Below are 14,983 nucleotides of genomic sequence, written 5' to 3' on the forward strand. Positions count from 1 at the left end.
AAATTTACACACGTATTACCTTAAAAAGCTAGTATATTTCCAGTAGTTATACTTGACCAGGGAAAATGTGCCCTGAGGTGAAAAGAACATTGGACATGCTTTGACAATATACAAAATTAACATAAAAACAAACTATTATTCAGATTCCCGGAGTTAGTGTATTTAAAAAGGGATTAAAAATAATAAAAAAAAATTCTCGTATTAGAGTACAGTGTAAATACGATTGGATGAGGCGAAGGGCAAAATGTTTATCTGAATGTCGTGCATATCAGCAACGCGTATTCTCATGGCAGGTTATGGTCTGTGTCTTGATCGAGAGATAACGGCTGCTTTCAGATTGGAATACTATCATATATATATATATATATATATATATATATATATATATATATATATATATATATATATATATATATACAGTATCATACATACACTACTACTGTAAACATACAGTATCAACTCCTCTACGTTTATGCCTCCATCTTAGTGAAATGCATTTTGCTTATAAATTCAACATGTGTATTCAGACAAATAAAGGGTTGATTATAAGCATAAGGAAACCTGAGGTTTACAACAGCTTATGGGAGGGGCTCCTGGCTCGGGGTCCAAAGGCTAAATCCTGTTTGGCAAGTTGCCCTAAAGCTCTGGTGAAGTCTTCAAACACCTTGTTGTAAAGTAAATGGCCTGCAGCTACACAAATGGTCTCGGCTGCTTTGTACATGCTCACATAGTAATCAGCAGACAACTAAAAAACACAGCTGTAGCAGAACCAGGTGGATTATTCTCTTTGAAGGATTTCTAAACCGTTTGTAATGAGCCTGAATGCTGTCGGTGGCAAAGAGAAACCTGCACAATAGCCTCACAAACACCCATATATTAATAACAAGATCTATTCATTAAATGACAGAATAATAAAATATAAGTAAATCAATCCAACCCTCCCAGCTGGCCCTCTTTCAAAAAGACAAAAACAGCAAATGCTATTTGTTAACTATCAAGCAACTGTGATCAAAGAGACCTTGAGGAAACATCAGCAACCGCTTTTTAAAATGTTAGGTGGTTAATTACATATCCTGCCATCAATTGCATACGAGTACAAAGGAAATCCAAGGATCCTTGTTAGTGCGGAGTGTAGAGGAACAAAAAGGGCAGCAGTAGCTGAGGACAAGACAGGAAAGGTGTTCTTGGTAGTTTGGCTGGGTAAGCGAGGTAGGGTTTGTCAGAAATCAAGTGGCTTCAAAACTGGCAGGAGTGTCAATGGAGTAATATTTTACAAAGTGCGAATCTCCATCACATTCTCTTACTTTTTGCGTTCTTTATCGAGGGCCCGGCCCCTTCGTCTCAGTGTCATACAGTGTGGAGTCTGGTCCCGCTCAGTGCTCTTTCTCCGCGCCTTGCTGACTCAGACTTTAATGTCCTCTTCAATACTGAGCTGGGAGAGGCTCTTCTTGATGCGCAGGGCCGTCAAGCGGGCGGCGCCGTTAGCGTACCAACACTCCCTCATGATTTTGCCCATAACCCGCAAGGCCTGGAGAAGCAGAATGGAAAAGCGAATTAGGATTAAGAGACTACAATACAATATAAATTATCATGAGGATACAAATGTAGTTCAAGAAGTCAAGTAGTGTTCGAGGCTTGGTTGAAAGACCCTGTTCCTGTAAGCATATTTTTGCCCGTGTCAATCAACTCATTTGGCTTGAAAATATAAATAAATATGTACATTTTGCATAAAAAATTAAAAACGATTGAAAAGATAACTCAGTTTATTGCATCATTGGTTATATTTTTGTAGTTTTTGCCGTCATTTCCAGCAGTAACTCACTTAAGTCACTGCTGAGATCTGGTAAATCAGATTGGGCAGGAAACATAAACAATCTAACAGGCGGTAAACATAATACTGGGTTTTTGAAGCCAATTATCAATAATTGTGAACTTAAAAAAACGAAACAAAAAAAAAAAGTACTTTTTTACGTATGCAAAAAAATAAAACATGAAGATTTTATACTTGGATCCCTTAAATGATTTGCTTAAAGACTAAGACCAAGACATGAACTGGACATTTGGACAAAGTAAACTAGTCAAAGTGGACAAAATAAACTAGTCTGGTGGACAACAATGTGATGGAGAAACTGTTTCTAGATTACATCAAACACACCTTGATCGTCTGAATTAAGCTCCACTGAATCTAGTAATACCGGCTGATATATCTTTCTCTAGTTGTGAATAAGCAAACAGCTTTGCCTGATTGGAATGGAAGGCAGACTGTAGACAGAGTGACAAATATCTGTTAAAGTAATCATTTTTACCATATTAAAATGATTTTAACCCAGGGGACTAACCTGACAACTTCTTGGACTACTTTTTAGTGATTTCACAGCGTTCTTAGATCTCAGCAACTAACTAGATGTTGTAATAAACTTACGCTGTAACTGCAGATCTTAAACAGTAACATTCATTGTTATACCTCATAGCTCTGCCACCAATTAGGGATGTTGGGTCGTAGCTTCTGGTCACACACCAGCTTTCTCATCTCCTCTATGGAAGGATCAGACGGTACCAGGTCATAGTAGGGCAGCTGGTACTCTTCATGGATAGCTGATAACAAAGGACAATGTCAGGGTCAGATCAGCGCTGTGATCTCAGTTGTTAGCATCAATAAAAAAATCAAACAACACAGGTTGAGTATCCAGAGTAAAAACAAAAGAGTCTGACCTCCACTATTACAGCGGCGAGTAATCTCCCAGTAGACCAGCCCCAAAGCGTAGATATCAGCACATTTGAATGAGTCGAAGTGTCTCATATTGATAGTCTCATCCAGAACCTCTGGCGCCATGTACCTGAGAGATGCAAAAACAATCCTAGTTTGCAATCATGTGCAGAGATAAAGGATTTTTGGGGAAAGTTGTCAAGGATATCTGTGAGAAAGGCCGGTCAGCTGCTGAAGCTGTGTGTGTTGACACAGACCTCTTGGTGCCCACCCTCTGGTTGGGCGCAATGTCGATGGTGTCTGTGGCCGAGTCGTGACGGACGGCCAAGCCCAGGTCAGCGATGGCACAGGTGCAATTCTTCTTCACGAGGATATTCTTGGACTTCAGGTCTCTGTGGGCGATGCCCGGCTTTCCTACCAAAGTAGAAATGTACACGTCAGACACTTGTATTTTGTCAATATCAACTCAAATAGAAACTACAACAACTTATGCATTTATTTATTTTTGGGCATACGTTAAATAGAAATCAATCATCATATTGTGCAACAAAATGTCCTCAACTGCACTTTAATCTTCCATGACGGACAGTTAAACAGAGGATTCAGTAATGAACTGCATTAAAAGAGAATCAGTATATTATAGATATATACGATCAGATGGCTTACTATTTCCCCTGACCATTCCAAAAACAACAACAAACAATGTCTTCAAGAACATAATTTATAAATCATATTTTTGTGGGTAACATGTAATCAATCAAATTCTACACGGTTACTGGGACATATCATATTGTTTAAATGTATAGGTCCGTTGTTAACATGAGAGGCCTTGTGCAGAGGAAACATAAGGATCGGGTTTCAGAGGAAACAAGCACTATAAGCGGTGAAACGTGTTGCTGTCACCTTGGGTTCCTAGAATTTCCATGTGCAGATGTGCCAGACCGCTGGCAGCTGACAGAGCCAGTTTGATCATTCCTTCAGTAGTGACAGAGTAGCGATTCAGGTAGTCAAACAGAGAGCCGTGCTCATGGTAGTCCGACACCAACCACAGCTGGGTCCACGTGCCGTTGTCTGGGCAGCAGACACAAATAAAGAAATGATACGTTTAAATGAGAATGATTAATTATTTCACGACAAACAAATATACTGTCACTGTTTTGCACCTTTGTTGTCAGCAGCTATAAAACCCAGGATGTTTTCATGGCGGAGCATGATGGTCTGATAGATTTCCGCCTCACGGAACCAGGAGCGCTCCTCTCTGGATGAGAAGATCTTTACCGCCACGTCACCACCCCTCCAACGTCCTCGCCACACCTCCCCGAAACGCCCTTTGCCAATTATCTCTTGGAGGACAATTGTTCTGGCCACGGTCCGCTGGACAAACAAAGGCAGACCTGCTCAGAAAGGATGAGAACAGTCATCAGCACTTTTCTGATAATAATCAGATCTAAAAGTGTAAACCAGTGTAAAGTGCAACATAAGTGCTGGCCTGCAGCTATATTAACACGTTGTGCACTGACCGGAGCCTGAACCAGACGTGGACAGATCGTAAATCAGGTCCTGCAGGGTCCTGTCTTTGGTCATGTAGAGGTGGTCACAGGAGGGGTCCTCCACCTCTAACCTCTGCCTGTGGCTGTAGGCCCTCTGGTGGTACTGGTACAGGAATGCACCCATCAGCAGCAGCAGACACAACAGAAACAGCGGCCCTGCAATCACAGCAACTAGTTCCACCAGCCCCCATGTCCCACCTGGGCCGTATCCTCCCCCGAGACCTGATGGAGACCTGACTGAAAAGGTAACAGTATAACATTAAAATTAAACATCTGGCATTCAGAACACACATAAGACAGATGCTGCTCTTTTATATGAACTGCTTAGTGTACGAAACAACAGTACAAAGCTTTTGACTAAGCAGATAATTATAAAATGGAGTCAACATTTTGTTCTTGCAACTTCTATTGATTCTTCCCAGTAATTTAGGAAAGAAATGCTCAATTGTATACACAGAAAGGCTTTTACGATAAAAAATGTGTGCAAAAAGTGCTGAAATTCCATTAACAGCCCACTAATAGTGTAAAAGCCTACTTGGTTCTGCCTGTTCTCTCTAATGACCATTCTTTGTGAAGCTCGAGTTTCTCCTCAACTCCACCCTTGATTCATAAAAATTAATGACTTTCAGGATCTTTGAAGTTCTGACATAACCTTCTTCTGCACTATACTCATTCCAAGATAACCTAACATGCATACTATCGAAGGGAACACTTTGTAGTCTTTTACACCCATTTGTCATACATTGCAGCATAGTTCTGATGAAAATCCTCTTGTTTATACAAGTCTTTTGAAGTGCTTCATATATTTCAAATCATATGAACTTGTGTTTTATGTGCATGCTGGTGATGAATACTGTCACAATAGTTTCATATTAACACTACAGGAACTCACTCTGAAAAATATTTATAGACACTGTACAAAACCCCATTGGACACTTCTCAGGAAGCATGAGTCACAAAACTGTGTAGGAAAGAGATACATGTTCATGCCTCGGGTTATGTTAGATGTGTGGTACTTCAGGTAAAGATACTTTTTTTGTATTTGCTCCAAGTCGTATGATAGACTTACATTTGTGTTCTGATATGTCATTAAAAAAGATAAAAGCTTGAAGGTCAGCCACTTGGTGACCTAAATGTAAATGTATGGTGTGTGATACCTGACAGTATACCTGAAGGTACTTTGAGGTCAATGCTGTTGCAGAAGTCAGTGTAGCAGCAGTGGATGTTGAGCAAGCCCTCTGCACTGAGGCAGTAGAATGGTTGTCCAGGGGGCACAAGTTTGTCCCGTGTGATGCAGATACGGATGTGCTGCTCTTGGGCGTCAATAAAGGAGGTGGAGGCCATGCAGGCTCCATCGGTTTCACACTGGGAGCCAGTCTTCTCACACTGGGCAGTGGTGCAGTTACACCGCAGAGCTGCAAATGTAATAATTTGCATGATTAAAAATACTCGACTTTGAAAAACAGTCAAATGTATGAGCAACATGTGCAGGAACTTAGAGTACACATGATGTGCAGTAGAGGACCGTGGCAGTATGCATAACATTATAATCTATGGACTTATAAACAATGTGCAACATATCCTCACATGAAAAAAACAAAATATAAACGACAATAACTAGCAATACTTTGTCAATGATGAACTCCGCTTAGCGTGTGGCATCTCACTTTGTGAACGCTAAGGATGATGGCTATATAATTAGTTTGGTTTGTGGGGGACCCGCTTGAGGCAGCTAACTCACAAGGTTAGAGAGCAAAATCTCTCTCAAGAGTCTCTTCAATATTTCAAACACTAAAGGAAACTTTTACAATGACTGATGTGTTGCAAAGATGAACTAGAGAGGTAAGGACAGAGAGTCACCGTGGTGCTGGTAAGGTCAGGAAGTAGAGGAAGTGTTGGAGGTGGGGTGTGTTAGGCTGACATGGGCTTTGGGAGGATGGGTGGAGAGTTTGTGTGAGGGTATGTAGGAGTAGAGATCAAATGATCCGCTTAGACTGTAATAAAAAATAAAAAAAGGAGACTGAGACTTCCTCTGTGAAATCAAATAATAGCATTAAGACACAGACATGAGATCACATTCCAGCAATTCTGGAAAAGCCTCCAGTGGATTCCCAGTAGAAATGATGTAGCTAACTAACCTATGTTCTTGTTGTTAGAAAACCCAAATACATGCAGCTGAACTTCAGTCTCATTCACGTCAAACAGGGGAAATGTTATTGTGTTAGTTTGTGGTGCTGACTCATACAATGCCAGCCTACATGGTGGATGCTGGTGGTCAAATGCGAGAAATTAAACAAGCGGGGATGAAATAAGGAAGATACATGGTGACTCATTATGAAATGATACTGACATTTCAGACTTTCTATGGCTTTAAATGTCACGCAATTGTAATCCACATTTGGCTGATTGTTTTAAAAACACCTCAGATACAAAATAGAGGAAAGATACTGATCACAAATATAAACTCTTGTTAAGTACACATCAGTTTGTATCACCACTGAAATTCAGCTGCATTAGCACTGGGTCATCTTTTTCTGTTTCCGACAAGAACAATAAGATGAGATGTTCCATACGTCTGAAGACAATAAGAGGAACAGAAATAAGATATCTACAGTGCACTGTGTTGGCACTCAAAGGAATGTACTGTACAGTGAAGATGTGTTCCTCACACTATTTCACAGGTTGCAATGACAGAAGAAAGAGAAAGAACAGTTTCCACATTTTTCAACATAACTTTGTCCTATTGGTGGTGTTAAATAGATCTGTCCTCAAGTATCTGTGTCTGTTGATCGATGTAACAATTAGGGGATAGACAGAAAGTGAATCGGCAGCTATTTTAATAATCAACAAATCCTTTAAATCTGTCTTTAAGCAAAAACACCACATCAACCTGGTTACAGCTTCTAAAATGTGAGGATTTGCTGCTTTTAAAAAACAAAATAAAATAGAGTATCACCAAGACTGTTGATCTAAAAAAGCAATTTGAATGCTAATGTTTCCCTTTTTCGGGACAATTTATGGAATAATAATCAATTTATTGAGAAGATAATCACCCGTTTAAATGCCATAAGAATAACTGCCAGTAAGCTTCTTTATGGCTATACTGGATTTTTGCATCAATGTCTTGAACACTTTTTTTCCTCTACCTTCTGCTTATTTTATCTATGAACCGTTTACCACTGAATTTTCAGGAATTATGGATTATAAATAAGAATAACAAACATATTGCCCATCATGTAATAATGTACCAACATATCCAGTGAACTTAAGATAAGATACGATAAGATAACTCTTTATTAGTCCCGCAGTGTGGAAATTTACAGGATTACAGCAGCAAAGGGGTAAAGTGCACACAAGAGACATAGTACAAAAACTAGTGATCTAAATAATAAACAGTAAAAACAGTGAAGAATCTACAATAACTGAATATTATATGGCAGAATAACTCAAATAAAACATCTGTGTAATATTTATCTTTATAACAAAACTGTAAACAGAGTTTCATCTCTATGTCTGTGCCTGGAGACTGTAGTAATATTTGTAATGTGTAGCTACATCTACTGTAATAACATTAACATGTGAGCACTCTGACTTGCAGTAATAATATCCACATGACAGTATAATATACAGCAACATGTCACATGTCTTGAGAGGTAAAGGACGTAGATAACCATCTCTTTCGCGTTAGTTTTGTATATTAAATAATTATTCCTCCAAAAAGACCAACTGTTTGCAGCCAGAGAGGTTAATGTTTATCCACCGAGCTGTCGCTCCACAAACAGCTTTACCTGCCGCACCAGACGTGAGGCTAACTAGCGTTAGCTGGACAGAGACACGGTGACACGTCGTATTTGGTTACATTTACATGACTGATATTGAGACTAAACCTAGGTTTAAACTACCTGAAGCTGACCTGGTTTCATGTCTATGTGTCAGTGAAACACCAGCTAGCCCAGCTAACGCTAGCTAGCGGCTAGCTCCACAGCAGCAGCAGCAGCAGCAGCAGCAGCTAACGACCAAAACAAACAACACGTCTCTCACCCTCGCAGCTTCGGTACAGGACGACCTGGACCACCACGACGGCCAACGCAATCCCAAGGTGAGCCATGATCAATGCATTGCCGGCTCATCGCATTGAGACGTTCATCAGATGTGTCGAGGCGTGATGGTGACAGCGAGCCAGGCTGTCAGGGAACAGTGAACAACATGCTCCACCAGCAGGCTGCAGCACGCACACAGCTGGGACCGGAGAGGCGGGGGACTCATAGTCTGTCTTTCTTTCTTTCTTTCTTTCTTTCTTTCTTTCTTTCTTTCTTTCTTTCTTTCTGTCTGTCTGTCTCTCTTTCTTTCTTTCTTTCTTTGACTTTCTTTCTATCTGTATGCCTGTATTTCTTTCTTTCTCTCTTTCTGTCTGTAGTTCTGCATGTCTGTCTTTCTTTCTTTCTTTCTGTCTGTCGTTATGTCTGTCATTCTTTCTGTCTGTAGTTATTTCTGTCTGTCGTTCTGTCTGTCTGTCTGTCTGTTGTTCTTTCTGTCCGTCTGTCTGTCTTTCTGTCTGCCTGTCTGTCTATGGGACAATGGGTGGAGAGTTTGTGTGAGGGTATGTACTTACAAAAAAATAAAAAGAGCCTGAGACTTCCTCTGTGAAATTAAATAATAGCATTAAGACACAGACAGGATGTCACATTCCAGCAATTCTGGAAAAGCCTAGTAAGTAATAGTAGTAGTAGTAGTAGTAGTAGTAGTAGTAGTAGTAGTAGTAGTAGTAGTAAATGACGAAGCCAAAGAACCTGTGTTCTTGTTGTTAGAAAACCCACTTCGGTAAAGGTCAACATCATGAGGATGTACTGTTGTCCTGGATGTGGCAGACAGGATTCTCTGAGATATGCCAAACAATTTCAGGTCACTCACTAATGGCCTATTTGTCTACACCAAGCATATATTTATTTGTCAGTATGGCCTCGTTGCTGTCAGAAGAATGGAGGAAAGACTGCTTCTGGAAATGTGTTTTTGTCACATTTCTTCACTTTCATATGACTGGGGGATTGCTGTCTTCAATATAGCCTATGGTCTTTGGTCTTAACCACCGTCAGCATTTGGACATTACAGCTGCATTGGATTATTATTTTTGGCCCCTTAGGGGCAGCAGAACAAGCTGAAAATACAACATTGACAACAGACACCTCCAGTGCTGAAAAGTGAAGCCACTGTGGAAGTACCTTAAACTTGCATTATTTCTAATGGGCTTCGGAAGGTGACTCCTCTGATTGCAAAAATAAGTCAGTTTGTTGAGAAAGAAAGAAAAAAATGAGTGATACAATGTTGATTTTGACAACTATTTATATACAGTCTAAGTCAATGGTGAAATTCAATTGTTTGCAAACAGTTTCCTATTTTCACATGAAGCTGATGTAGTGGATCAACACCCCTGAGAAACATATGTCTCTTTACCTGTTAAATGTTCCACAGCTAATCGCTAACTGTGTTAGCTTTTCTGCTGAACACAGTTGCCTTCTGCGGCTGCAAACAAGGTTGATGAGAGGTAAACCAAGACAATGAAATAGACTTACAATCAGAGTTTGGTGGAAACTCCTTGTGCGTTCACCCCTACGAGCGACACCTTTCACATTACACATTGTCATTTGAGCCATTGTTAATAGGAAAATATTGACTAATGCAACTTTAAACACCAATTCATTCATTGATTGATTGAATTAATACTTTCACTGTCCTATATTTATTTTGTATTTCTCACAGAGTTAATAAAATCAGCAGATATCATATGAATACATTATTGGCAATATCAGAAAATGGCAATACACCTGAGAACTGAAATAGAGGATTTAACAGATCCTCCATTGTGATGATGCATGTTTGCTCCATACTGTACAATATTTACAATAGATTTTGGCTAGCATACTGTACAATATTTACAATAGATTTTGGCTAGCTATTTACAAAAATATACAACACATAAAACAACATTTTATAACATTACAAATGAGCTATAAAGTAGCTATGTTTTTAAAATATATTTCCATCTTGCATAGGAAAATGATGCAGCTATACACATTATATGCTGTGTTTTATGCTAATGGTAATGAGGTAGATACCGGACTTACTTTAGCACCTGTGAAACTGAACCAATAAATATGGGTTTCATACATTGTATCATAATCGTTAAAAAAAAGGTATTGTTAGTCATATGTGATTCTACATATTTTAATATATCCATACGATTTTGTTTTCTACGCTAACTCAAAATATTTATGTAATATTTGACTCAGAGTCTTAAAGCTACAAACTCTTCTAAAAAGAGTCTCTGCAGTGCTCGTTTGAGGTTCTTTGTCATACAGTTTTAGGAGGAACAAATATCTCCTCTCTAAATCGATCTTCCTTTTAGGTTAAAGTTGCAAATGTCCACTATATTTGGTTTGAAAGTTGAAAGTTTGGACACATTTAAAAAAACTAAAAAAACATTGATTTCAAAAGGGATGATTCATACAGCAAAACTATTAAACATTTTTGGCCTTCTTGTTGTCTTTTTCTTTCTTTTTCTCTTTCTCAGCATTTTCTTTCTCAGCTTTCTTCTTCTCCTTCTTTTTCTCATCCTTGATCTCCTTGTACCTCCACTTGGGTAGTTCTAAGAAGCCCTTGGTCTTCTTCTTCTTCTTCTTCTTTTCTTTCTTTGGCGTTGCGTCTGAAGGCCGGCTGACATCGATCTTGGGGATGCAGCCGGATGGAAACACGCTGTTCCTTCTCGCCATAGTGCGGGAAATGAATCCGGTTGTAGCTTTGGTGGAAGCCAATGAGAGCATGCTGCCTCGCCGTTCTGTCTCGGCACAGCACGTTATAGCGTTGCACTCCGCAGACTGGATTGGGGGGATGACATGTGCCACTGAGCCGTTGCTGTGGCACACTGAGTTCCCTTCTAGGTCCTTAGCTGGGTGTTTCTTCATCAGCTCTGACACAGCCATGCGCCTCTTCCCCACCTCTGGAGGGCTCGTAGGGCAGAGCGGACGGCATCCAGTTGAAATTAGGGGACTGTGGACACTGGTGGTAATGCGCACCATGTGGTCCAAGGCCCCGTTGTCTTGGGGGTCACGAGGAAATCTGAATTCAAATGTGCTTTTGATCCGCTGGGTGATTTTTTCTCTGGCACTTTTGTCACCTGTGGCCTTTGCTACCCTCTCCTGGAGCTCAGGCCACTCAGGGACATAGCTTTCACAGCACTGCTCGGCTTTTGGACGCATGTTAAGGCGGCGGAGACGGAGCAGGGTCTCATAGCGACCTGTTTTCAGTGCCCAGTCCCGAGCGCATTTTCCTCTTGTGGAGTCTACTGCGTGTATGTGAGCCCCTGGAAATAAAGATGGTAGAGCAATGGTTAATTAACATGAATCATTTATTGTTTCTACATTTGAACTCTTTTTGGTTTTATTCAGATCTGCAGAGAGCCGATAAGCCTTTTCCATGACTGACATTTTAGCTTGTCATTGCACAAAAAGCACAGGTGTCGTTAATCACATTAACAATGGTCTATCCAAGTTACTGTACACTTGGATAGACCATTGTTAATGTGATTACCAGTATGCCGTACCAGTGAGCCAACTATCACAAACCCAGAGCCCTGAATCTGAAACATTCAATGAATGCAACCATTATTAATGATGAATTACACCTGTGTGTTTTCAGTTATAACATTATAAAATCTCAAAAAAGGACAATTAATGCCCGCAACCGAACAATATACAGCATGGTTGTCACTGTACAGGCCTTTTTCATAGCACGCAGTAGATTCATCAGTGAAGAAAATAATAATAAGTTGTGGCCCTACTGCAATCTTTAACAAGAATTCATGATATTCAGAGATTTTAGGAAACATGTCTACAAATAGCTCTATATGTGGCTAATTTACAACCAGCCTGCGAGACCAGTAAATCACAGGTTACTTGAGGATGTGCTAAAATAATGTCCTCGTAATGATCCCTTAAACCGGTCTGGCGTCACTGGCGCATTCACTCGCAAACAGAGTTAGCTGGCTTCAAATATGGACAGATAAACCGTGGGCTCAGCTATTCTCACCACCTGTGCTAACTGTTAATTTAGAGCTGCGGGTTAATGAGCTAATGTCAGGATTTCCAAAAAGACCTAATAATATCATAGTGCAGCAACTACTGTGTGAGCGCAAAGGTTGTTAGACTGGTGGATGAAGAAGCTACGAAGAATAGTTTTTGTAAAAGTTAAATGGTGAGAAAACTGTAATATCAGTCATCTGAGCATTAGTTTATCCACATTAATGTACTTATATGCATTTTTTTAGACAAGAAAAGGTTTGTAATCGATGAAAATGCAATAGACTGTACAGGAAAATGGCTGTGATGAACACCTGAATGTTTTTATGAATGAACATGTCAAAAACTTGTCAACTTGTCAAAAATGAATGACAACCACAAAAGGCTACCGAAAACTCTGATGACAATAAAGCAAACATCGGAAAGACATACCAGCCATAAGAAGGGCAGCCATGACATCATTGCGGCCGGTCATAGCCGCTTTGATGAGTGCTGTAAAACCGCGACAATCCTTTATTTCAGTGTCTATATCAGGATAGTAGTTTAGGAGATACATGACTGTGTTGACATGACCTGCAGATAAAAACAAAGAATTCAAAGATCAGATCAGTTGTGTGTCAGAAAATGTGTAACGTTTGAAAACTGTCTGGCTGGGACTTTATGCATTAAGATACAATAAAAGCACTTATGTTTGACATTTTTCAGTCTATATATGATGTATCATGCTGTATAAGATATTTGATACTGTCTTATTAAACCAGAATTGTGTTGTACTTTACTGGTTTATCCCCTGAATTTGACCTTTGTTTTGTTTATTGTGTAGGCACCACTTACCTGCTTGGGATGCAATCATCAGAGCAGTGTTGCCTTCATTGTCTTGGTGATTTATGTCTATAAAGGGGCAGGTGTGAAGCCCGTATACAATGTCCACGAAACCTTTGCAGCAAGCCACCATCAAGCCATTCTGTTGGTGATAGACAACGGTGAGGATGAATGACTTGAGAATAAGGCCGGGCGATATGGCCAAAATCGTGACATCGCACATTTCATATCTGGATAACAATATATATCTCAATATATAGCATCTTTTCTATTAGTTCAATAAACAATCTATATGAAATAACCACATGGTAAAGTCTAGTTTTGTATACTGTGATGTGATACTTCTACTGTGCAGCCCTGAGCTGCTAAAACGTCCACAATGTGAATAAAGTACTTGATAAAAGAAAGGTATTTTTTCATTTGATTAAGCACTTAAATGAAAAATTAGGTAACAGTTTCAAGTATGATTTTACAATTAAATTGAAATAAATGTTAGAGAATATAAAATAAATGGCAGCTTTACATTGGTTCTTATCATGTATCCCATCTTTCTCTCTGTTTTTTTGTGTAGTGCTACACAGTGTTTTATGTCTTGCGAGTGTGCTATTGTAAAAAAAAAAAAGAAGTAAAAAATATTTCCAGCTATACACTGACTTTGTTTTTGTCCATACACATAATTAAAGAGTTTGATTTAACTGAGCAGTTTGATCAGATTTTCTGTTTTTATCAATTTAGACAGCATAACACAACATAATTGTGTATTCCATTGAAAGGCGATAAATGATCACATTGAATTACATCCCCGCTCCACTGTGTGAGTGTTGACATTATGAGCTATGATTTACAGCATTATGAATGAGACTCTCACCATGCCATTGATGTCCAGCTCTGTGACCTCCTCTTTTGTGACCCCTCTATCCAGAACTCTCTGCAGAGAGACGGATTCATTACGGGCGCATGCTCGATACAGCGTTGATGCCGCATGGCCGTCTGTTTCCTCTGATGTGTAATCTGGAAGCACCGAGTCATCAGAGAGGATGCTGTCCGAGTCGGACTCGCTCCCCAACAGAGACTCGTCGTCCTCATCCGGGCCTGAGCCCAGGTGGGCGTCATTTGCTGCAGTGGCCATCTTCCAGCAGCAGAACAGGTGAGATGTTGTTGTATCCTTTGGCTACATCTACAAGAAAATACAAAAATAAAAACTATGTGGATGTTGTCTGGAACAACAAAGGTGCAATCAGGTGGGCTCGAGAGATGGAAACTTTGAAAGGATGAATTTTTCTTCCCTGGAAATCTGTCCGTAATTACACATGCTGTAATACCAAGTTGAAATCATGTCCTCGTTGTAGACACATAGCTGTTGGTGAATCACAACATGCTATAGCCTATATGAAAAGCTTCAGATCTGCCACCCTCAAAGATCAAAAGTTTGCTTATTGTCAAATTGATGAAGGGAAAAAATGAGTCCGTCAGTCAGGGATTATGAGTGTGTTATCTGTGTGTCATGAAGTGGGTGTGGTTGTATGAGCTCAGAGTTTTGCTGTTGAGTAACTGGATCAGCATCTTAAAGCCCTGCTGAGCATCCAGCAGGGCTAAATGAGGAACAACCACCTCAGAATAACCCCAGTCACATGTGGCCATGATCAACTCATGTTTTGATTGCTGCTTTCTGAAGCCAACAAAACTATCGACGCTAATGATGACTGAAATGTAGCTCGTATGTAAACACATGCAAATGTTTATACTTATACTCAAGTGCTCCTGACTGATGAAATCAAAGAAAAATAACTGTGATTTGGGAATATTCAAAATGTCTAAAGAGGATCACTGAC

At 39.8% G+C, this 14,983-nt stretch overlaps 2 protein-coding genes across 2 annotated transcripts; both read right to left on the reverse strand.

Moving 5' to 3' along the window:
• Positions 1 to 1,402: 1,402 nt before the first annotated feature.
• LOC306737146 (activin receptor type-1B-like) lies at positions 1,403 to 8,365 on the reverse strand (the record flags this gene model as incomplete). Its single annotated transcript, XM_079218847.1, has 9 exons — positions 1,403 to 1,528; positions 2,465 to 2,595; positions 2,713 to 2,837; positions 2,965 to 3,121; positions 3,611 to 3,778; positions 3,871 to 4,101; positions 4,228 to 4,494; positions 5,427 to 5,672; positions 8,299 to 8,365. 9 exons carry the CDS (start codon positions 8,363 to 8,365, stop codon positions 1,403 to 1,405), a joined length of 1,518 nt encoding a protein of 505 aa, XP_079074973.1.
• A 2,407-nt stretch (positions 8,366 to 10,772) lies between these two features.
• On the reverse strand, positions 10,773 to 14,280 carry ankrd33ab (ankyrin repeat domain 33Ab; the record flags this gene model as incomplete). The annotated part of the gene is made up of 4 exons (XM_079218739.1): positions 10,773 to 11,614; positions 12,762 to 12,902; positions 13,164 to 13,293; positions 14,020 to 14,280. 4 exons carry the CDS (start codon positions 14,278 to 14,280, stop codon positions 10,773 to 10,775), a joined length of 1,374 nt encoding a protein of 457 aa, XP_079074865.1.
• Between the last annotated feature and the right edge of the window lie 703 nt (positions 14,281 to 14,983).

This window comes from Taurulus bubalis (genome assembly GCF_910589615.1).
Source record: "Taurulus bubalis genome assembly, chromosome: 5".
NCBI lineage: Eukaryota > Metazoa > Chordata > Actinopteri > Perciformes > Cottidae > Taurulus > Taurulus bubalis.